Genomic DNA, 25719 nt, shown 5'->3' with positions numbered 1-25719 from the left:
TGCTAGACATATCGATATGTCAAATAGTTATAATCGTTGAGCAATATTTCCCAAACGTTTTCCTTCACCAACACTTTGCACATTCGGGGAGCGGCACACACTTGAGTTGTTGTTAGAGAGATTAGATGAAGTCACGTGGTGGACTACTAGTTAATTAGTCCAGTAGTTCGTGTAACACCTATTCGGGACTCGCGGAACACTTGGGTTCCATAAAACACAGTTTGGGAAACACTGTCATAGAGAAATGGAGGCCTTCGTCACAGGAAGGGAAAAAAAAACATTAAGTTTCATCAATTTTAGTGGCGCCCCCCCCCCCCCCCCGAAAGGGGAACAGACGCTATTAGTTTTGTGTGGTCTGTCTATCTGTCCCTCCAGTTTAGTTCTCGAAAAACTATTTTTAGAACTATTCACTATTAATAGTAACAGACACGGGAGGTTATTTATTAAGGGAGATGACTATTTACCATATTTTAAACACATTTTTGCAAACGCTTTTAAATAATTTTTTTTTTTTTTACAAATGTATTGCAAAGTTTAGCAAGTTCTATCATACCAACTACCACATTTACAAAGAAAAAAAGGTTACTTTTTTTTTTAAGAGAAAAAATACATTTCTTATGCATATAAATGGAACAATTTAAAGAAACAATTAATAAATAGTTTTTCATATTATCGCATGTACTGCAGCGCAGTCTACCCGGGGCAGGTCACTGATCTAAAGAAAAAAAAAAGGAAATATATGTTTGTAAGGAAATATTGTTTTTTTTTCCCTTGAGGTTTTAAATAAGAGTTTGACACTTTACAAAACAATTAGATAATTATTATATGACATCAGTTAGGCCAGGTTCACATTCAAATTCACCTATCCATTGGTCTGCTGGACCGTTGGGGCGCCACACAAGATCATCAACCTTCTTTCTCAATTCTTGTCATTTGCATCTGATAGAATTTCATTCTTATTTTTTGAAAATATTGAAACCTGCCTGGGTGGACCACTTTGGAGGCCAATTTTGAGTTTGTGTTTCCACACAAACTGTCCCCAACAGAATAACATGAACTTAGAAAGCTCACCTTGTCCACATAGATAAAATGATCAAACTTAGAATTTTAAAGTGGTTGTCCTCACTCCATGGATCTCAGAAACCAGTGATATGGCGTAACAATTGGTAGGAATTTGTAAAGTAGGATGTACAGAAAGACGACGCCCTTTAATTAATACAGGCAGAACTTGGAAATTATTCCCACAACACAAAAAGGTTTGATATTTCAGACCTATGATTTACATTTCAATTTTCTTCTTTTCCTAGTTCTGTCATGTAAAGGTCTTTTGTTTTATTTATTTATTTCCAAATACGTCCTAACACAAAAATACAAACTTTACGCCAACTGAATACTACTTTCTAGCTTGAGTTCCTTCCCTTTTGATCGATTTCTGGAATATTTCTAAATTATGACAAAATATTTTCTAATTCCAAATTAATACTTTTGGATTATGATTTTAAACACGAGTGTCAAGATGAAAACAAAATGAACAAAAAGTTATTGAAAAAAAAAATAGTTGTATTTACAGTATAAAAGCAAAAACAAAATAATGTACTGTGTCCCAGTGAGAAGCTTCTTCTTCCTTCAATGGCAGTACACAATTCAAATCTGTACATCAATGTTAGGTCTAATCAAGTTGTACAAGCACACAATGATGCATACATAAAGTTGGAATGAGGCGAGGACATTCAATGCTATGTAAAAACTACACTGAATCAAGTGTGGCCTGCTGTCCCTGACATCTTCAAATCACATTAAAAAAAAAACCCAGTTTCCTGCCACAGTGACACTTTCTGTTCTACAACAATGACAAGAAAACAACAGAATGTCAATTCACTGAATTGAAAGGCGAATGTAATTCAAATAGACATGACTACATCTTGATAAGCTAAAATACTAACAGCATGTTCAAGACTTAGTTCTCTTGATTGTAATACAAATACTTGACGCAATATTAAATTAATACAACTGAACTGAACTCTCCAGAAAATAAAATTTTAAAAACCTTGTCAGGAAATTCTCTTCAGTACAAAGCAAAGTGTTTGGTTAATAAACATTAACAAAAAAAAAATAAATTTTTAGCTGGTAAAAATTGTAATTAAAAAAAAAAAAAAAAAAGCATGAGTAATCAATAGTCAGAATTTGATTAAATTTGTGTTCAACTTTCTCTTTAACAATGATGCTTTTGAAAATGAATCATTGAAGGGAAAGGTTCTGAATCAAATGAATCTCTCTCTCTCTCTACTGTTACAGTAAAGTTACAGACATTACTAAGCATTCTTCTTCTTTGTCATTGTCCTTAGTCAAAGACTCTTGGACCTTTAGGCACATGGAAACCAATCTCCTTAGGGGTGTCTAAGCTATTCTGTCTGGGATAGATTCAAACAGATGTAAACTGACCTATTACTGATGGCTCATATCCCAAGACTCCCCCATATTTCTTGTCTGTACTACATCAGCCATGCAGGTGTACACCATAAAAAAGTCTCCTTTTGGAATGGTGAGTGGATAGTGACTTGACATGCTTATTGGGGCTTTCTCCCTTTTGGCCTAATCAGCTAGTCTAACGACTGTTTCCCGAGTGATATGTTGAGGACGAGAAGCATTACTCTGGTCATCTTAGCCTATGTTGATTTCATTTAATAATTCAAACAATAAAGACATTTTATTCCATTCAAAGATTGGAAGTACTTGTGTTAGTAGATATTGACACAAAAATGCTGCCCATACAAAAATATATCTATGTACATTATCTTCAAACTTGATACAGTATTTCGTAAAAAAAAATAAAAAAATAGTGGAGTTACAATCACAATAATAAAACACCAACATTTCAATGCACTCTACAGACTTTGACAGCAATCTAGACAGTAACTTCTGTGACATAATAAGATGAACAACTTTCTGTTTATCAAAAATCATTTAAAAAAAAAATGTCAATGAAACAGTCAGTGATCAATAAAGCATAATAATGAGGTCATCATTAGTACCAGCCAAAACCTACTTTAGCTGCAATTGCAACTTCTGATTCAATACTGCGATTGAATACCATCTATTGAGAGCAAGAATGTATTCACTTATTTCATCAGTTTTAAGATTCAAGACACAGAGTTGATTTGTGCACATTTAAAACATCTTTCCCATCTGGTGATAACGTACAATGAAAATCAAAGCGATGGCTGACATTTGAACTTATTTAGTAGATGAAATAAAAATGTAGCTCTGAAATGAGATTGAGAAATAGTTTTGTTCTTAGGGGGGAGAGCTTACTCTGGGGAAATGGTCTCAGAGACACTACAACATGGACTGATGGTCTACAGAACAATGTTAAGTATGTATAGTGCAATCACACTTTGACCATAATATTAAATTTTTTTTTGATAAAATAGCATCTAGAATAGGTATAACATTATTAATGTTAAATTTATTTTGTTCTAAACAATAACTAGATTTCATAAACAGTATACAGTGTTCAATTTTAATAAAAATTTAATTCAGTGAAAACCAAAATCTCACATATTTTCTTTGCATAGGGTGGACATGATTTTATTAGATTGTAAAACTGAATCACTAATTGTCCAGATAATAAAATACAGAATGTCTATGAAAATGACCTCACATGAGGCTCAAGAGGTAGAAGCAAATATTTTTGTTTATATATCCATGCAAGACAAATGTACAGCTAACTGCTAGCCAATAAAAAAATAAAGTACATCTAAAATAGAAATTAATGAGGGAAAAAAAATTGAATCAATACACTCGTCAAAACCATTTAAAATATTTTTGTGTGTATGTTTCATCAACTACATAGAAATAAAAATTATTCAATTGATTCTATAATACCATTTAGAATAACAATTAGTAATAAAAATTATAAAATAAATTCTAAAAATACCATTTGGAATGAATATATTTCGGCCAACTTAACTGAGGTAATTTTCTAGGGGTAAAAAATTGGTAGTAAACATTTGCACATTGTATACAACATGAGCTCTCTAATTTTTGATAATACCTATAAGTATTTTAATTTTATCTTCCTACTTCATAACCTGGAAATAAACTATTTAAAATCTCTGTCAGAGTTTTGTTGGCGCTCAATGACATAGACTTGTCAAGCTCAGCTCGACATGCAGGGCAGGAAAAGACTTCAGCTTTGAATGATCTCTGTAGACAGCTCTGCAAAACACAAGATGAATATTAAGAGTTTAAAAACTATCATGGCAACACAATTGTAAAGATGCTCACCGCAATTTTTGAAAAAGTGAAATATAATAATGGAACAGAAAAAAAAAGTCCACCACAGTTCTTTGCAGAAGTTCAATTTTTCTTTGTACAAAACAATAGGTAATACATTTAAAGAAAATGAGAAAGCTCCTCAGACTGGCTCAATATTCAGTAAAATAAATTGCACTGCATGGAATTTTACTTTAAAGCCTTTCAGAGAGAAAGTACAGTAAATAGTCAGCTTTCATCTACTCATTTTTCCATTAAAAGTATTGTATAAAAAGACATACAGATTATAAGAAAAAAAAAAAAAGAGTCATTATATATATATTACAGCTAAACTTACAATTTTTAAATTACAGTAAAAAAAAAACAAACTTACTTTACATATATTGTGGGAACAATGTAAAGTGATTGGTTTACAGACAATGTCTTGGCAACAAATGCATCGAAACAGTTCCTCAACTTTATCATGAAACACCTGATAACAAAGAAATTCCGAATTATTTCTTTTTGTTTTATATGTTACAAATGATCTATCAGAATAATACTAACCACCCCAACACGCCAAACTTAATTATGATTAAGATTTAAAAATAAATGGTGCACAAATGATCTCTCTTTTGACAACTATATTTTCCAATGAGATATTTATATTAGAATAAAATGATATTTATTTAGAAATTTCTGACCCATTCCAATAAACACTTGTAAACATGCAGAAGATAGTATGTGCGGTAGTAGCACTGACTGTACTTGAGAACAATGTGCTGTGTTGCTTAGTAACAGGTACATTAAAGAAGATAAACAAAGCCATTACCTTTGAACCACTTTTAACATAAGTCAGAGCTTCAACCCACAATTTCTTGTTGATCACATCATCCGCAATCTTCTTCTTAATACTGGTCTCTATGTTGTATTTAACAACTTTCTGCTTCTTAGTGTCAGGCTCAGGAGAAGATTCTTTGTCTTCAGTGTCATCTGTGAGAAAGGTTTGACAATGTTAACGTTGTGGACAAAAGTAAAATGTTTATAAGAATTCAAGGTCCAACGTGAGAAAAAACAGAAATGACAATTTTTGTATGATGAATCTACATCTTACATTATGCTGCTAAATATTACCTTTGCTTCGAGATTTACAAAACCAGTTGATCAAATAAGCGAAAAAAAAAAAAAAAAAAAAAAATTTTGTTCTACAAGCATGACACATGTCACTTATATTTTTAACACCTTAAAATGGTGTCAATAAAGGACCACCCATTTATACCAAATATCAAGTGCTCTTAAGTGTATCGAAATTTCAGCTTTAAACTTATCCTCCAAATGGCAACCAATGATTTTTACTTGATTGCAATTTGAAATGTAAAGAACATTCCTGACAACAACAAAACAACAACTCACCTTCCAGCTTTCTTTTTTTACTTTTCTTCTTTGGTGCTTCATCTTCATTCTTTTCTTTTAAACTCTCAAGATAGCCCTCTGGGTACTAAAAGAAAACAAAACTAGTTTAAGTACAGAACATTTGGAAGTCAAACTTGGGTATAAAAAAACAACCATATATATTCCACAAGTAAAAACGTCAGAATGTCATTTTGTTTTAAATGAAGGCTCGTAAAAAAACACAAGTTAGCAAGCTTAGCCATAAATAAAATAAGTTTCTTAAATACTTTGAGGATTGTCAATTAAAATACAATGCAGAAATATCATTAGAAGTTAAATTTAGAGTTCAACAGTTTAAAGTATTATTATTAAGAGTTTATATATAAAGAATTACTTAAAGACAAGCATTCCAAAGAAAATAAAGAAAGAAATAATGAGTGAAAGATAAATCATTGAAGATGAGGGAAAGATTCAAAAAGAAAAACATAAAAAATACTTTAAAAAAACAAAAAAAAAAACAGAGTTAATAAGAAGAGTAATTGTATCAATTAGTTTGGATCCAAGGTAATAGACCAACAACAATAAATCTGAGCGATTAATAATATTTTTACCAATTGTTTTTATTTAGCACTATTTCATGTTTTTAGCTCTCAATATGCTTTGATCCTATCATTTATATAGATCAGTTGCAAAAATATGGGGAAAGGGGTAGGGAAGGAAGGGATAACTGGGTAGATTTTACCCTAATAAATTGGTTTTTAAAAGCATAAATATAAAAAAAAAAAAAGGGGGGGGGACGAGCTGAATTTAAACTCATGGATCATGCCTCCCAGGGCAGAGGTGCTAACCTCCACTCTGCTAGTGAGGTACTTATGACTAGAGAAGATTGTATAGTTATATTTTTTTTTCTTTCAATTTAGAGCGGAGACCTATAAAGTGGACTAATTCAGCTTATACCACCACTTCAGTACAATTTCTTTTCTTGTCCGAGATACCAAACAAAATAATTAATTACCAAAAGTTAACTAAATTTTTTTTTTCCATTAATTCTTGTGTTGGCAGGTAAAAGAAATAATTATGCAAAATTTCAGCTTGATCGGAGTTTGGGTGCCGGAGAAAAAACAAGCTTAAAACTTTTTACCAGACAGACAAGAGTTGATATAAGCTTTGTTAAAAAACAACAACAAAATAATATCTAAATCTAATACCTGCATCTCTAGGCCAAGCTCTTCCGTCCTTTTCTTCCCAGCTTTAGTCCATGGGGCAGGGACAGGATCATCTCGTCGTAGCAAATAACGCCACACAAGAAAACCTGACTTGCCTTTCTCTGGCCAATATTTTACAACCTGAATTCAAGGGAACCAAAAAAAATCTGAAGTAATATTGTATTAAAAATATCTTTGCACAAATTTATGAAACAATAATTATGTCAGGATCTAACAACATTAAGAGACTGCCTTACTGTCTAAGCTGTGACATGTTTACTTGACATAATTTTGTAGCTTCAAGTAGTAAATGAAGTCATTAATAAATTGTGACTAAGTGAGTCTGGGGAAGCGCAGTGGCTGAGCAGTAAAGCGCTTGGCTTCCTTACTGGAGGAACCAGGTTTGAATCCTGGGATTTTTAATTTCAGGATCATGTGGATCAGTCCACCCAGCTTTGACATTAGTTGGGGAAAAGTTAGTTGGTTGTTGTGCTGGCCACAAGACACCCTCGTTGACCATGTGCCACAGAAACAGATGATCTTTACATTATCTGCCCCATAGATCGTAAGGTCTGAAAGAGATACTTTACTTTTTTTAAAAAGTGAGCATGACCAATCAGTCAAGTGATAAAGAAGTTTCAACTTAAGCTTTTATATTATTTTCTTAGAGGCTTTAAAATTCTAGTGAAATAATTATGTTAACTAAAATTGATTGGTGAGCTATATTTGATGGTTCCAGATTGTGAGTAATTATTGTAGCCATTGGTTAAGTTTGTATCTCTATTCTGTCCTTGTTATGTTACATTGATGGTCATAACCTAACACTTTATTACTTTATAAGAATGGTTTAAAAATAACAAAAGTAAAAAAAAAGTTAAATTACTTTATAAATGCCATCATATCGATTGCCTTCTTCTGGGGCATATTCGGAATGTTTTCGTCCTTTACAGTTTCGTACAACACGCACAGGTTTACCACCTTTCCAGTCTTTAGCTTCAGCCCCTTTCTTGTTATCTAAAGGAGCATTGCAATTTTTGGCTAGGGCTCTGTGTGACATACAAATTTTAGGATAAAAGAAAAACTCGTATTGTATATTATTATTTCAGGCAACTATAATTGTACATTTTGTACATAGTAAAATGTAGACAATTAAATTTACAACTTTCCAGGAGGTGGCAATAAAATATTCTAAATAAATGAAAGTACTGTGATCCAAAAAGTTCAATAAATAATGAGAACATTTTAAAAAACATGTTTACTATGTGGATCTCTACCTTTTTTAAGTCTATTTTTGACACAATTCTTCCTAAAAAATAAATTAAGCACTTATCCTGATTTCAATATAAAATGCATAGATTAAAAGCCTTAAAGAGTCAACTGGTTTTTGTGGTGCATTTGCAGCTAAACTTGTGCAATGAACTAGGATTTAAACTAATTTAATATAGGTAAGTAGTTTCCAGCTAATTTCGCAAAAATATATATGTAAGCTATAAATGAAAGAATGACTACAAATTACAAATCAGATAAAAGGGACATTAAGATAAGCTCTGAGAATGACTTGACCTACTTGTTCATTCGTGTCAACAGTTGGTCACAAGATTGTTCAGCTGTTCTTTTGTTTCCTGAAAGATCTCTGCCCCCACTTCCAGTATAATAGAATTCCTCTCCATCATCCTAGACAAATAGAAAGTTGACAAAACTGTGTCATATAAGTAATTGACACGAGAACAAAACATTGTTCTGTTTTATCTAGGAAACAAAGACATTATGAATCAATGTTCAATGTAAATTCAGTTCTATTTTTTCTCTGATAGAGTGGTTATAAATATGTTAACTTGTTCAAGTACATGAGAGTAAAATTCATCGAAGAGTATGCAATGAAAACAGATCTTGCTGTCTAACAGTTTTTTTTGTTTGTTTTTCTAATGATAAAATACTATTATATTTCAGCTAATTTAATTGAGATGGTCAATAACACAGAACAAATAATAGTAAAAGTAATAGAGCAATGATCACAAATGAAACTAATCATCCGTACTCGACTCATGTTGTGATAGACTTTTGATGTGTCATCATGTCTTATACATATGTTAACATTTAAAATGTATCAAGTTTTTCCTTTTACTTACAGCATCATCTTCATATCCTCCAGACAAGACAATAGAATAGGCACCATCTTCTTCTCTCCCATGTATTCCAGCCACATGTGGCCTATGTACACCTGCTTCACTGACCTATGAATAGACACATATACCAAAATAAGATAAAAAGAATCCAACACCAGTACAATAATGCTCTGTACCTAATGAACAAGTAACTGAAGAGAAATACATTCAATCTATCTATCATATTTTACAAGAACAATGTAATTCTAACCTGCACTCTAAACTTCCACAAAGTTCCCACTTCAACACCAGGAATTGGCCCATAGTGATTAGATGAGACTATAGTACACATTTTGCTTCTACCAACACAAGCCATTCCCTGATGAAACATTACACATAAACATTATTATTTTTATTTACAGTTTCTTTGAAGAATATTCATTTTAAATATGAATAATAAAAAAAAAAAAAAGTTTTTTTTACACAATAAAACTTACCTTTCCCCAGTCTCTGTTGCTGGTACTGCTGGCTGATGCCATTTTAGCTTTCTTCTTATTGACTTTCAGTTTCTCTCCAGTTTTAACTATTGCTGTGTCATCATTTTTGCATTCTGGACAATACCTATAATATAAACATTATTTTTTAAAGTGATTCAACAGTTAAAAGGTTGAAGATATAAAATCATTAACAATATATAAGAGTAATGTACTGACATAATGTATCTAAATATAAAATACATCAAATGTTTGGTAAACCAAAAGAAGACGGAATGTGAGTGGTTAGTTAGTAAGATGACCACTAACCCTAACCCCATGCCAGACTGACTCACCATTCCTCTTCATCTGGTACACTTTCTAGAGGAGGTTTCAAGCAGTACAAGTGGAAGGCCTGATTACACTCATCACATAGGATGGTCTTGTCTGGGTCCTTCTTATCACCGCAGTGCACACACCCGCAGTGCTTACATTTCTTGCTGGCATTGTCATTACATTTATCACACTCTGGCTTGTTCTCTCCTGAAAGACAATTGCAATTCTTAAACATCAAATTATAAAATAATACAACAGCCTCAGCAAATGGCTGAGTTGCATTAACTGCTGGTCTGCGTTATCTAGGAGTCTCTAATTAAAATTCCCAAGGAAACTAAACATGTTTAACTTTGAACTGAATAGTACATTTCCTTAAAGTGAATGTTAAAATAGTACATGCCAAGAAATGTACATACTTGTTGCTATATTAGTCTTTGAGTCTGATGAAATATCCTCCTCAGAAAGCTGTGTTCCAGGAAGCTCAATACCAAACAATTCTTTAATAAAAAGGAGGCGACAATTAGGAAGTGGAGTCAAGTTTGGGCTGAGGATGAAAAATATTGAGTCATATTAGCATACTAGACGATGCATAAAAGAATGTGTTACACAAGCCCTTCTTTATTATACTGACATTTTATGCAACTCTGTTCACTATGTTCTAGTCTTTTTAACTTTAATATCCCAATTATGTTGACTATTTAAAGAAGAATAAGATAGATGGCTTTACCCAGCTTTAACTGTTGCATATAACTCCTTCATGGTTCTTGTGTCTTTCTTACCAGTCACAATACAATCATACCAATAGCCTCTCATCTCAGGCTCTTCCAAGTTGTAATTAGCCATGATTAGCTGACCTACTTGAACATCTTGAAACCGAATAAGTGTACGAGCACGAGGTCGTATCTCTGAACTTAAAACTTTTTCAATATCATCGGGATACCTAGAGGAATAAGACAATGTTAGATAGGGTAGTGTATTCTTGAGCCTTCTTTAAGCATATATTATATATCTATCAATCTGTATATGTGTGTGTATAAATAAAAACCATCTTAGTAAACCCAATAATCATATGAACATTTTCTATTCTGTAATATCCTTGAACTCAACTCAGTGTGCCTATTCAAATCTAAATGAACCTCCAGTATACATGTGTATGTACTAATAAGTAGGACAAGAAGTAACATGGGATAGAGCAATAAATAAATCTTGTATTCAATTAAAATAAAGAAATAAATATTTTTAATCACAATAAAGTATCACCTACTTTTCAAAAAAAATATGGTATGTGAAACCATCCGAGGGAACTTCAGGAAGCTGTGATTTTTCTGCACTGCTATTGTCGTTTTCATCAGTCCGAGAGAGCTCCTTACGACATTCAGCAAGTCTTTCTTGAATCTCTGAGTCTATCCCATGTTCTACCTTCACAATTTTGGCCTCAAACCAAGCCCCCATTGTTACATTGATAGCATCAATGATATCCCCGACCTAAAGTAGACCATTAAGAGCATGTTTCATAGAAAGTCTCTGATGATGTTCATCTTGAAGAAAGCTATTGATAGTCTAATCATGCAAGTAAGGAAAAAAAAAAGTGTTCTTACTTTGTATATACTTGTTGAACAGCTATCTGATACACTTGATGTTGCAGCTTTACTATCATTTTGTGGCTGCAACACAACATACAGTTATTTTAGTTGTACTCAAAAGTGATATTGTCACATGATTATTTGATTTGTACTTTTGTCACATGGTTATTTTATTTGTACTAAAAAGTTACACATTGTGTATAAAAATACTTTTCAATTTAAAATTTTATATTTAAAATGATTAGGTTTTCTTAACTAAGAAGAAAGTGGTGGATAATAAAAGTGATATATTACCAATTTGCAAATTAAATAAAGAAAAAAAGACCCTTTAAGATAATTTTTGCAATTTAAATCTGTTTTCTGTCTGTATGATCAGAAAGAGCTTCTAAATAAATGTAAGATTACAGGGTCCAAGATTTGAAAGTTTATCCAGAATTAATTCCCAAGCCTTTCATTTATTTTTTTAAAACAAGACTTCATTTCAAAAATTGTACCAGACAAAGTGAGTTGATGTAGCCAATGTAAGCTTTGCAAAAATTAATTTAATGTAGCTTCTTTATCTTATGTACATACAAAAAAAATAATTCATTACATTTTTAAACATTTTTATTTCAAATGTAGAAATAAAATAAGTCTTCATAATTTTACTGGTTATATCTTATCTTATATAATACAGACGTTACTTCAAAAAAGAAGATGATTACATCCTACGCGTCATGCATTTAGTCATGCATATTAACCAATAACTTAAATTCTGCCAAGTCACTGTTTTCCAGGCTAGCTCAGGCAACCCATTCCATGCCCTAATAGCACTAGGGAAGGAGTATTTGTACAAATTGGTCCTAGCATATGGGACGAGGAATGTACCTTTATCTTTGTGTCTTTCAGAGTATTTAATTAAATTTTGTTTTTGTATTTGAAGATTATGGTTCAGTGTTTCATGTATAATTGCTACTTTACTTTTGAGTCTTCTGTCCAGAAGGCTTTCTAAATTTAGTGATTTTACTAAAGGTGTTACTCTAGTTAAATGTGAATATTCGTTTGTTATGAATCTCACTGCTCTATTTTGAGTCTGTTCTAGTTTCTTAATGTTATCTTGAGTTGAGGGGTCCCAAACGGAGGATGCATATTCTATTATTGGCCTAACCAAGGTTAAATAACATTTTAGTTTTATGTACTTATTTGATTTATAGAAATTTCTTTTAATAAACCATAATGCTTTGTTTGATTTTTTTATAGTTTCATCAATAAGTGGATTCCATGACAGTTTTTCATTTATTATAACACCTAGGTATTTTGCATTTTTAGTCAGTGTTACTGGTTTGCCATGAATAAGATTTATACGTGGAATTAATTTTAGTTTCTTTGTTACTCTTAACAACTGACATTTTTCAGGGTGGAAAGACATGCTCCAATTTGATTCCCATTTCTGTAATTTAGAATTCTCTTTGTAAAATATCTGTGTCTTGTGTTGTTTTTATTGTTCTATATATATGCAATCGTCTGCAAATAATCTGACTTTTGTTCCTGAAGTAATTCAATTTGGTAAATCATTTTTAAGTAAATTTAAAAATAGTAGTGGACCTAAGACTGTTCCCTGAGGTACACCTGAGTTTACTGTTATCTGTGTTGATTTAGAGCCATTTACTATTAAAGTTTGTTCTCTCCCTATCAGAAAATCTTTAATCCACTAATGCAATAGACCATTAATGCCAAAATATTTTAATTTTTTAAGCAAACTATGACTTTGTCAAAAGCCTTGGAAAAATCAAGTAAGATAGCATCTATTTGTTCACTATTATCTAAACCTTTTGAAAAATCATCAATTGGTCCTATTAGTTGTGTTTCACATGATCTATATTTCCTAAAGCCATGTTGGTATGGGGTGAGGACATTATGTTTGTCTAAGTGGTTTATGATGTTGCTACATATTATATGTTCTAGGATTTTACATGTGATGCTGGTCTGTAGTTTCCTGGGTCAGATTTTTCTCCTTTTTTAAATAGGGGGGGTGACATTAGCTTCTTTCCAGTCCTTTGGTACTCTGCCCTGGTTAAGTGAGGCCTGAAAGAGTATTTTGAACACTGGGGCTAGCTCATTGCTAAGTTCTTTGAGTAATCTAGCTGGAATACCATCAGGTCCAGATGCTTTATTTGGTTTGGTGTTGGCTAATAGTTTTTGGATTCCATTCTCTTGTACTATTATATCTTCTATGTTGTCTACTTGGTTCAAATTAAGTAATATGTCTTTGTCTCCTGGAGCTGAGAATGCTGATGCAAAGTATTTGTTTAGGATGTTTGCTTTAGTTTCATTATCATTATGTTATGTTCATCTTTTAATGGTGCTATGCCTGTTGTTTCCATTTTCTTAGACTTAATGTATGACCATAGGTTTTTGCTGTTATCTTACATTGTTTATGTATTCACTCTGCAGCTGTCTGCTTACTTTTTGGGTTAGGTGTTTAATTTTTATATACTTTTTGTAAACTCTTTCTGCATTAGTTTCTTTAAATTTTCTATATAGATTTTCCTTCTGTTTACAAAGCTTCTTAGTCTATTATTAAAACAGCATTTATTTATTTTGATTGATGTGTATTTAGTTGGTATATGATTTTCTATAATGCTTTTAAGATGGTTTTTAATGAAATTCCAGAGGTCATCGACTGGTTGGTTAATGTCTTTTTCTAATTAAAATGTTTGTTGAAAGTTTAATGCAGCTTGGTGTAGTTGTGTTAGGTTGCATTTAGAGTAGATTTTACTTTTGGGTTTTGTATTGGCTACTGCTTTTATCTGACTGTGTATTTTTATGATCTCATGGTCTGATAGACCAGGGATAATATCATAATCAACTACTAATCCAGGTCTGTTGGTTAAGAAGAGATCTAAAGTGTTTAATCTAGTTGGCTTTTTAATGATTTGATCTAAACTTAGGTTGTGTAAAGTTTCTATGAAAAGCTCATTTATATCCTTAAGGTTTTGGTGTTTATCTATGGTTAGTGTTTAACAGGAGTGGATCTGGCTAGTGGTTGGTGAGTTTGGTTTGGGATGGTGTTTAGGATGTTGTATGGGTTAGAAGTGTTCGCATTAAAGGAATCAAACAGTCCTGATGTAAACTGAGGTAACCCACACGGTACACAGTGCAATGATGCGTCTTTGTTGCCTAAGGCATAATACACAGCTGTATTCATATGGAGACATGATGCATGGTACCATAAGTTGTTTTATCTACAAAATAAGAAATTTACATTTTACTATTGAATTATTGACACACCTCACTGTTTTCTTTATCTGAATGGCTACTATCATCTGTAACAATTTCATTATTGGTCTTTTGCTCTTCCACAGTTTTGTCATCATTAAGTGATAGATCTAAATTCTTTCTCACAAGAATCTGAATAAGATCATTTAATCCAACATCATAATCAAAAAGTGTGTGCCCATCTTCCATCTGAAATAAAAAAAAATAGAGTACATGTGAAGTGTGATCCTAGTGCAATGTTGCAAAGCTTGAAAAGAAAAGTTCTACATCTAGAATAATCTAGATTTAGTTTTATATATAGTATATAGTCTAATAAAGATCTAAATCAAGAGCTTAAATTACAAATTAAAAAATAAAAATCTAGATCAAGTGAATTTATAAACAATCTTGTCATTCTAATCAGACTAATAATTCTTGTTAAAGACAAATTTATTTAAATCTAGATTCTATATTGACTAGTCTAGATCTAGAATCTTCAGACTTTAGAATCTAATAATAGATATAATATCTATAATAATAGTTCTAGTGACCGGTGTGAGAGCTAAATTATGGCGACACAACAAATCGTTCACTGACATTTTGTTCACTCAGAGACAACATGTTCATTAACTGGATAGTAACATATAATATCGTTAATATTATCGTTGCATGTTTAATTTGTTTACTAAACATTAAAGGTACATACAGGGCATTACAGGGGATTGATACATTATTAAATTTATTACTATATATAATACTATTATAACTTCTGTTGCTATTATTTCAACAAAAATGTGATATCTAAAGATCGGGCCTAATCCTAATTGTTAATTTTTCTAAAGCAAGAGGATAGTATGTGATAAAAATTAGACTTAAAAAACAATATCACCTTTTAAACATTGGACCTGCGGTGGCTGAGTGGTAAAAAGCTAGCTATACATCCAAACCAGAGATACCCTGTCCTGGTTTGAATCCTGGGTTTTTTAATTTTGAGTCAAATTGAGTCCACCCAGGTCTAATGGGTACCTGACATTAGTTTGGGAAAAGTAAACTAAAGGCTGTAGTAGGTCGTTATGCTGGCCACATGACATTTTCGTTAACTGTGGCGTGGGCCACAGAAACGATGACCTTTACATCATCTGCCCCAAAGATAAAATCTGAAAGGGGACTTTACTTTTACTATCCAGTGAATGATTTGTCATGAACCAACTGTCAGTTAACAAGTTGAAGCTGTCTGTGAACGATATTTCATGTGAACGAAGTCATGAATGATTTATCGGTGTACTCTAAAATGTTAGTTAACGAATTGTTGAGGAACCTTAATTTATTAGATCTAATATTATCAGATCAAGTCTCAACGAAAATCAGATACAGAGAGTGACAAATTACACTACACTTCATTACAATGTGATATATTATAAGACTAATCTGAGTATCACTACTCACTAGATTCTAGATCTAGATTTAGTAGACATACACTAGATCTATACAGTTCTAATTCTTAGACTAGTCTAACTTAGTCTAAGTCAGTCTAAGTCTAACCTGTTTTCCACGAAAGAATAGGCGCTGTTTTTCTGGATCTGCTTCAAAGGGTTCAACTAATCTTTTACGCAATTCTTCTATTTTAGTTAATTTACTAAGATTGTCTATCCTTACAGTCTTACTTCCACTAATAGATCTAACTTGAATCCACATTTTTATTAATTATTAGTCTATTAAATGTAATTAAAAACAAAAACAACACTGATTAATTCAATAAAAGGTTCCACGTCTACTGTCTTTTACTTCAGAAGAAGGAGATGGCGGGAAAAGATGAAAGTTTTAAGGAGTCGACTATATTTTTTACTCGATACCAATACCTCAGTTTTAAAAAAAAAGCATATTATAATAGATCTATGTCTAGATTCTACTAGTCTAGATCCAAGTCTACAGTCGTAGACATTATTAAAACGAAAATGAATCTTAGCTTTCTCCCCTCTTCTAAAAAGTAACATCTTATTATCAAACATTAAAAAATAGATTCTATAAAAATCTAGTAGTAGTCTAGAAAGTAAAAAAGTGTTGTTTATCTGAACCTAGATCTAGAATAGAATAAAAACTCGTAGATTCCAAACGATTCACTTAAGAAAGTAAAAAATATTGAAGCTCTTTTTAGTCACCCCCCCCTTTCCTATGCGTAATAATTAAATGAAAAATATTGTAGATGAAAAAAAAATGTTATTCAATATAGATCTATTATACAGGTTAAAAAAAAAGACAGTCACCGTAAACTATTACCGCAGCACAGCTGATTAGTCACATGACCTTTATGAAAAGAAACAATATGGCTGATTCCCGAGGTCCTCGGCTATTTGCTGATTTAAACAACGTTTTTAAAAGGGATCCTAACATGTAATTTATTTTTGTACAGATCTGTCTAAATATCTAGACTCTATAAAGATTTAAAAATAAAAAATGATAATCCTAGACATCTTTAGATCTATACTAAATAAATCTAGATCTAGACTATTCTAGATTCTGAATGAAGTATTTATTAAGTATTAGTATAAAGTATTAGAATCTAGATTCTATTTGTAAATGAAAATGTCTTTATGATTGAAGGCCAGTGTCGCCAGTGATGAGTGAAGGCGAAGGCCTAGCTAGTAAAACAAATAGACTATGTCATACTCACTTAAAGTCTTAAAGACTAGATTTATGTGACACTATCAGTATCACTATGTAGTATGTCTATTTTAATAGAATTCTAAGAATTACAATCATATAATCATAACAATGAATAATCATATATATATATAATGATTTAAACTAAATTTACAATGTAGGGATGTTACAATTTTTTTCAGAAAAATTATTTTAAGAATCTTGTTGTCTGATATGTTGTAGATTTGAAAGAGCCTTCTAAATTTATATGAATTATTTATGTATGATTCCTGGATGAAAGAAAATACATTTTCTATGTGTGCTTGTCCTTATCATAGCAACCAATGGGCACGATGTGAGGAGATTTGAATGTGTTGAATAAATATGCTTGCCATTTCTTATATATATTAATCAACTAGTCCAAAAACATGTTTCAAATGAAAGTTTATTGTTATTAAAATATCTGAACACTAAGCTGCATATTATATACTCATTAGATCTAAATCTACATCTATTTCAAAATGCGTAACTGCAGAAATAAATCAATGTCAGCCATTTTGACATCATTTCAGTCTAAGTTTTTTTTAAAATACGAAAAACATGCATATATGTAACCCTGCCGGCAGGGTTACATATATGCATGTTTTTCGTATTTTCTATACAGTCGTTTACCCCTGCAGCAGTAAATCTAAGTTTTTTTTAAACTGCTATAATAATTCAACCTATCAGAAAATTATTTAATGTCACATGACCAATCTGACCAATCACTATTATCTTGGCATGTAAACAAGAAGGCTAAAATTACAATGGTTAACAATGGCCTCCAGCATTGGATTCAACTGCTAAATATTAAAAAATTAATAGCATCCAAAGTGAACAGTATTATGTGAAAAGTAAAGCACTGAAATTTAGCCAGAAAAATGCTCTACAATACTGGAGAGTCAAAAGGCGTGGGAATGTTGAGCTTTTTAAACTATACACAAGGGAAATCGAACCTTTATTTAAGTCTAATAAAACGAAACCTTCTACTCCAAGTGGGAAAGCGTAATTTCATTCCCGGAAGCCATTTTTATTGGTCAATCAAAAACTATAACTCTTTTACAGAGAAGTATTCAATTAATAGGTTAAAAAAGTGCACCTTTAAGGTATGTAAAAAAAATGTCAGAAAAAAGTCGAAACAGTTTTTTGACTTAATAAAAGGGGCGTGTCACCGGATATTGTAACATCCCTATACAATGTCAATGGTGAATGTCACAATAAATAAACTTAAGACTTAAGAATGGACTTCATTCACCAATCATAAATAAACACATTTAGCCAAGTCATAATATTGATAAAACAATGAAAAATACATACCACCACGTGACAGCCTTTATGGATTACATAATTTGTATAGAAGATATTAGAATCACGTGGCTAAATGTTGTTTGTTTACGATTGGTGAATGAGGTCCAAAGACTTGACTCATGCAGTGTTTAATGAGTTTACAGAGAGTATTGACTATAATTGAGACAATACTCAATTTCACTAAATTAATCATAAAACAAAGTATTTAAAGTTTAAACCTAAACACTTTTAACAATAACTTAAACATCATTTTATTAATTTAGCATGTAGATGCTGCATGTCAATGTGAATGTTAGTAGTTAGTAATGTATTATAATGATGATGATGCTGATATCATTGATTGATGATACAATGAATGAATCAATGAAAAAAATGATTTTATAATAGATCAGATTTCAGATAGTAGATCTAGAATCAATCTATATAGTATTATATAGACTAGTGAGGGATATAGAATAGATGTAGATAAAGTTAGATATTTATTAGATCAAAAAGTTTTATAGAATATAGATCTAGATCTGTTTCATCTAGAATAGGTCTAGTCTGGAGTTACTGATAGAATAATAAACCAACATGTTCAACTTACAACACACTTTACATACATAGTCGATAATCAAGATCTAGTTAGTTCACTAGTCTTAAGTCACTAGACTCAGACTCATGAGGCTGAGATTTTCTTAATGTAGACTCTAGTGTCTAGTCTGCCTTTTGGATGTTCTTTCCAAAATGAAGATTATTACATCTTAGTTTAAATCTTCAACACTGGCCATAGGGTAGGGTTCGAACCTTGAATCATTCATTGAGATGAAAAATGTTGACATCCTGAGCATGTACCACACTGTAGATTTAGATCTATCTTAACTTATAAATCACATAGGTTACTTAAAAAGAAGATTATTATGTCTTAAGGGCATCAATTCATCAATCTAGTCATGAAGGTTAATTAGACACAAACTCTGTTTTTTTTGTTGCTCTTAATAATTGGCATCTTTCTGAGTAGAAAGGCAAGCTTCAATTTGATTTACATTCTGTAATTCTTCCAATTCTTTTTGTAAAGTTTTAAGTATATTTTGTTGTTTTTATTGTTCTAAATATCTAGAAACAAATCTGTTTTACTATTGTCACTAACTGTTGACTAACTTTATTGTTTTCTTTATCTGAATCTGCTGTCTCTTGATGCTTTTAAAGACTCTTATTATATATAGATCTAGTACCCCTTTCAGACCTTCAATTTATGGGGCAGATGCTGTGAAGGTCATCTGTTTCTATGACAGTTGGTGTCATTTGGCGAACCAACTGCCTTTACTTTTCTCAACTAATGTTAGGTACCTATTAGAGTTGGGTCGACTTAGAGTCGTCTTCAAAATCCATCTTTACTGAGATTCAAACCCAAATTCCTTGGTTTGAAATGCCAAGCACTTGACCACTCAGCCACTATGCCACCACTTTATATATAATTAATGTACACTATCCTGTTATTTAAGAGAAGTGTATAAGTCTTAATGCTTTCAATGAGAGTAAGATGTGACAATTATTATTACTTCTTGTGAATTTTATTTAGTATAGATCATTTTTATTTGTACTTAGTGATGAGTATGATATTTTGCCTGTCTTGGAGCCTACACATAACAGAAGTCCATTTCTACTGCAAGAACACAAACTTGGCGTGGAAGCCTGGGCAGTAAAAGTTTTAATGAAATATGTGGCCACAAGGTTGATTGGATGGAGAAGTCAGAACCCTTTGGTCAAATTCATTGGTAAATACTACAGATCTATACTAAGTTTTTATTGTCTAGCTTTTGCAAGAGCCATACTTATGAAGCATAATAATTGTAGAATCATCTTAAGGTTTACATTATAGTAATTAAGAGCTAAGACCAAATCTACAATTTCATTCATTGTAATGGCCTAAGTACACTTAATATCTCATACATAGCTTATAGTGAAGGGTTGAATGTTGATAGATGATTATCTTAAATGGATGTTGGTATTTCAGATCCTACTGAAGTTTTGAATCTAACAAGAGCACTGATCCTTTTTAATCCTGACAACTATACAGCCTGGAATGTTAGGTGAGGAAAGCCTAATATACTGTTGATAGTAATTATTTATTTTAGAAGAAGTATCAACATACATACAATCTTTATATTTGTATTTATAATAATACATTTTTAATAATTCATTTTCAATATCATTATCTGCAACCTTTAATTATTGCACTATATATTTTAATTAAGTTTGTGACATTTTTATTAGTGTTATGCTCCAATTAAAACTATTCTATCTCATGCAAGTTCACACAGCTTCTCGGAATTCAGACACTCTTCAAATAACTGAATAAAACTTAGCAAACCTTCAAAGCGTTTAATTACAGGGGGAAAATGGCAGTCGAATCTTATTTCTAAGCGTCTCTATCATCATTCCTTTGATCCTCTCTAAACATGTCATATTTCCTGCCTAATTCCATCTACTCTTTTGGTCCCAAGATTAATGCTCAAAAATACTCTAAATATATCTCATAAGGGTCTTACATATTTTTTGCTTCAGAAAGGAACTCGTTGAAAGTGGGTTTCTCAACATAGCTGATGATTTACAGTTTGGAGCTCTAGTACTCTCTAAGCATCCCAAAAGTGCAGAAACATTTATACACAGGTAAAGTAAATAGGTAAATTACACATTTACTTTATAGATACTAGAATATTATGAAAATCTATTGTTCTATTTTTATCTTGCTTTCATAATAATAAAGATTAAAAAATTATAGCTAATCATCTTTGCAACAAATAAGCATCAGTTTGACATGGTGGATGTGATAAAAATTTTAAATATTTTAAACATTTTTAGTGAGAAATGGAGAAGCTTCCTTTAGCTTCACATTTAGCATTCCTCTTTTATGCAAAGGTTGTATTTCTTCTCCAGGAGGTGGCTTTTCCAGCAGCTATTAGATCACTGCTTATCTTCAAGCTTAGACAGTAATGGCTCTGTTGCAGCAGTACCAGAGAACAATGCTGATAGTTCCATAAGTATGGATCTAATAGATGTCGATATTGTAGCTAGTCCAGAGAATGATGGTCTTTTAAGTATGGACCAGTCTCTGGAGTGTAGTAGATTGTTTAAGTTACATACCCAGTTAGAGATGAGAGTCTGTGCAAGAGCAGCTGAAAGGTATCAGTGTAACTACCATGCATGGTCTCATAGAATATGGATTATACAGCATTGTCTGAACTGTTCCTTACAGGTATTTATATAAACTAATTGCAATGGTAGTTTTTCATATTCAGATTTAAAAATATTATAAATCAAAACTTAAAAGGAGATTTTTGATAATTATTAATTTGGGGTTTCTAAACTTATATATATATATATATATATATATTTTAATAGCAATTAAAGTTTTTATTAAAAAAATAAATATAATTTCAGGTTCTTTTATCTGAGATGAAAGAAACAGAAGCTTGGAACTCAACACACATATCTGACCATAGTGGCTTTCACTATCGACAGTTTCTCCTGACTGAACTGCACAAGAGACAGGAGAAACTATCACTGCTTTCTATTAGCCCAGGGCAGCTTGTTCACAGAGAAATGGCTTATGTTTGTGATCTTATCCGCTCTTATCCAGGGCATGAGACATTATGGTATCACAGGTAGTCTGTTTATTATAGTCTTATTCTCACATATTTAAGGTTGCCTAAAGCTCCCATTGGAGTGGGTTAAAAAGGTGTCAATTGTGATGATGTGCATAAATCTTTATATAAAGAAGTTTATTCAGGTAGATGATTTGTAATGATATTTTTTTATTGAAGAAATCATAAAAAATTATCCTCAATCATCTCATTACATAATAGAAATCCTGTACAAAAATGTGGTGTGAGGAGTTTGTATAACATCTGCGCCTAGTAATAACCATTGAGACATAATCTATATTTATCAAATAATTCAAACTCTTTTTCATCACGTTAGAAAAAAACGTGTTATGACTATGCGTTAATTAAAAATTAAAATGTTAAAGGACGTCTGTGCTGCACAACTGTTGATAGTATACATGGATCACAAAACAGTCGTAAGATTTTATGTATTTAAATCTTGCATCAAAAGTGGTTATGCTACTTAATTGAATTATAAAATCAAATGTTATCACTTACAATAGTCAAAAAGGAGCAATTGCTTTACCAATGTGGGGTACTAAAAAAAAATAGTGTCTTATAAGCTGATTTTATGTAGATCTAGTAAATTGGAAGCAATAAATATTGGATTGTCATAGCTTTTCTTTTTAGTTCGAAACGTGACAGACTGACACACAGACCACAAATACAATAGTGACTTTGCAACATTCAGGCTTCTAATAATTAATCAAAATATTTAATAGCACATCATTCAATTAATTAAAGTCAGCCTTACATCTCATCATTTATTTATATATAACAGTTTGTTTTGTATTTTCTTGCAGGAGATTCTTGTTTTGTTTCATGTTAAACACACATCCATTGGATCAGGACACTAAGTTGTCTTGTAAATCCTCCAATGGCTTTTCAGTGTACCGAGATCAAGGGGAAGAAGCTTTAAAGAGACACAAAACATTTTTAATTGCTCAGGAATTAGAATCGGTCAATACCAAACAAAAATTGGAATCTTCTTCAAAATATAATCATATGCTGCTCGGCAAATATGTCCACTGGTTGCAAACATTATTGACTTCAACGTGAGGGCTCATCTCAGTTTAGAATATCCCAACTTATTATTAAGTTTGTTGTTACATATTATTTAAAAAATTACCCGATCCAGGGGTCTATGTAACTTTCAATGTTTTGTTTTTGTTTTGCCTGATTGGAAAGCTTATAGAAAACAATGTGCTAAGAATGGAAACATCGAATATGATGTCACAAGAATCATTGTTGGCAATGAAAAAAAAAAAGTATTCTTTCTTAAAAACATTGCAATCTTTATTTTTGATTCATTTGCTTTTCTGTTATTCCATTTTACTGTTAGATGTGATGTAATGCACTTAGCTGTATACCAAAGAATAATTTCATAGTTTGGTTGTACATCTAGATAAGAAAATCAACAAGTAATGTACCAGTAATATACATCTGCTTTTAACTGAATGAAAGACTTGACTTACATCAGAATCTACACAATAAAAAGAATTAATGGAATTCAAAGGGAATTTAAATGTTATGCTGTATTCAAATGTAAACTTTATAGTGATAAATCTATTCTTTGTTGTTAAAAGACGTCAAGATTCCTAAAAGAACCTTAAGCCATATTTGGCTCAACACAAAATAAAACCTGAATCATCTTCATTCCAGCAACTGTGAAATTCCTTCCCTGCATCCATATAGTTATGTATTTTATTCTGTAATAAAAGTCAATATGCCTGTTTGGAAATCAGTCAAACTTTGAACTGCTTAATTTCACGTTTTCAAAATGATTCTGAAAGTGTACTTGTCATTTTTGTTTATAGTTTATTTTAGATTCATAGATCTATCTGGATACGTTTTCAAGTCAAAAATTTTTTTCAATTATTTAACAGCAATGGAAAAAATGAGACTCTGCTAGTTGGCTACTGTGACATATGATGCATCATATCATCATAATGCTAGCTAGAACTTAAATAATTAACAATTAACATTTCAAGACTTCTACCATGCAACATTTTGCTTTTCTCCAAAGAGTTTTGAAACGTGACAATTAATTGTTGTTAAATAAATTTATCATTTGTGCAGCTACATTCTTGATTTGATTGGGACGTCCACTGTATACTTGCTCATGATCTTAGCATCTGAACAGGATGGATACCACATGGGCTTCATGTCCAACATACAGTAATCTACTTTCCCTAGCATTAGAAGCACTGCCTGCTAAGCTGTGATAAATAATGCAATTAGTTTTTTACTCAACTGCTCATATATCATTTAGATTTTGTACATTTTTTCATCTTGCAAACCCATCATGGATATCTGAATTTCATCATTTGACTGTAAATAGTAAAATCTATTTCTGTTGGTCAGTTGTCGTTTAATGGCATTGGTTCTTATGCATTTTGAAAGTTCTGAGTTCTTAGTTTTTTGGCATTGGGTTGTATGCATTTTAGAAATTCTGAGCTAACTGCCTCAGAATTTTCCCCACTTAATGTCAATAGACCTTGGCTCGCTCTATATAAAATATCTAAATTTTGACATCCTTTTTTTTTTTACACTGTCAGAACAGGACCTGTCTACCTAAATATTGTTGTATTAGAATATCTTAAATGTATTTGTTATAAAATGTTTCTGAAATTCTTGTGAAACACCAAAAAAAAGCATAAATTATTTAGAAGCTTTAATTTTGTTTTTTGATCAGCACAAACAAACAGAACAATAATTTGTTTTCTTCTTTCCTCACTAGTTGAATAGATAAATGTAACAAATCTAATATAAAGATTTGTTTGAATAGAGACTAACACAGCAGTGAATTACAAATATATACTAGTTCTGTTTACTGTAATCATACTCAATATTACTGTTGCATGATGTTTACGAACTATAGACTGGTATATATAAATGGCTACCGGTACTTCTGACTTGAATGACTATGGATGCACCCAGATGTACCTTTTAATATTCTTATAGACAGTAGGATTGTTATTCTAATTGAATACATTTGATGATGGTCACCCAAATTTATACAAGAAATGTTGAAGCAAATTACTGCGTGAAAACAAAATAGCTTCCAAAAAGAGTAATGGTACATGTACATTTTTTTTTCCAATCAAATATCAACTAAAATTCATTGCTTTGAGGAAACATTGAAACTTACATTTACAGGGGGGGGGAAAAAGTTTGAAATAAAAAATCTTCATTGTGGGCCTTTATGTTTTCAGTTAAAGCAATTTGTTAAACTATCTAGCTCCTAATGCTCTATAATGTGACTTTTTCAAAGCAATATAGTATTGGTTAGATCTAAAATGCAATTGGAAGTAACCTCCATATTTTTTTTCTTTGTATAATATACTATTTTTTTTTCTCATGATGCGAAGATCAAAGGATATATTAATATGTTGTTTATTTTAACATTGTTTAATTTAGTAGCTTATTATTTTACTGACTGTGTCATAAACAAATTAAAAACATTGTTAAACTTCTTGTCTTAATTACCTATAAAATTG

At 31.5% G+C, this 25719-nt stretch overlaps 2 protein-coding genes across 2 annotated transcripts; one reads left to right on the top strand and one right to left on the bottom strand.

Moving 5' to 3' along the window:
- Positions 1–1545: 1545 nt before the first annotated feature.
- LOC106072405 (E3 ubiquitin-protein ligase UHRF1-like) lies at positions 1546–16394 on the bottom strand. The gene is made up of 17 exons (XM_013232772.2): positions 16128–16394; positions 14619–14795; positions 11364–11429; positions 11030–11250; positions 10493–10705; positions 10182–10309; positions 9786–9972; positions 9454–9577; positions 9228–9335; positions 8981–9085; positions 8419–8525; positions 7735–7897; positions 6855–6992; positions 5668–5752; positions 5087–5247; positions 4649–4747; positions 1546–4218 (listed from the first exon to the last, which is right to left on the bottom strand). Exons 1-17 carry the CDS (start codon positions 16278–16280, stop codon positions 4072–4074), a joined length of 2382 nt encoding a protein of 793 aa, XP_013088226.2. The 5' UTR covers positions 16281–16394; the 3' UTR covers positions 1546–4071.
- A 501-nt stretch (positions 16395–16895) lies between these two features.
- LOC106072407 (protein prenyltransferase alpha subunit repeat-containing protein 1-like) lies at positions 16896–25383 on the top strand. Its single transcript, XM_013232773.2, has 7 exons — positions 16896–16976; positions 20160–20329; positions 20569–20644; positions 21120–21224; positions 21492–21810; positions 21996–22219; positions 23023–25383. The coding sequence occupies exons 1-7, from the start codon at positions 16909–16911 to the stop codon at positions 23276–23278; spliced, it is 1218 nt and encodes a 405-aa protein (XP_013088227.2). The 5' UTR covers positions 16896–16908; the 3' UTR covers positions 23279–25383.
- The last annotated feature ends 336 nt before the right edge of the window (positions 25384–25719 follow it).

Source organism: Biomphalaria glabrata, chromosome 1, assembly GCF_947242115.1.
Source record: "Biomphalaria glabrata chromosome 1, xgBioGlab47.1, whole genome shotgun sequence".
Lineage (NCBI taxonomy): Eukaryota > Metazoa > Mollusca > Gastropoda > Planorbidae > Biomphalaria > Biomphalaria glabrata.
This window is presented reverse-complemented; position numbering and strand designations above follow the sequence as displayed.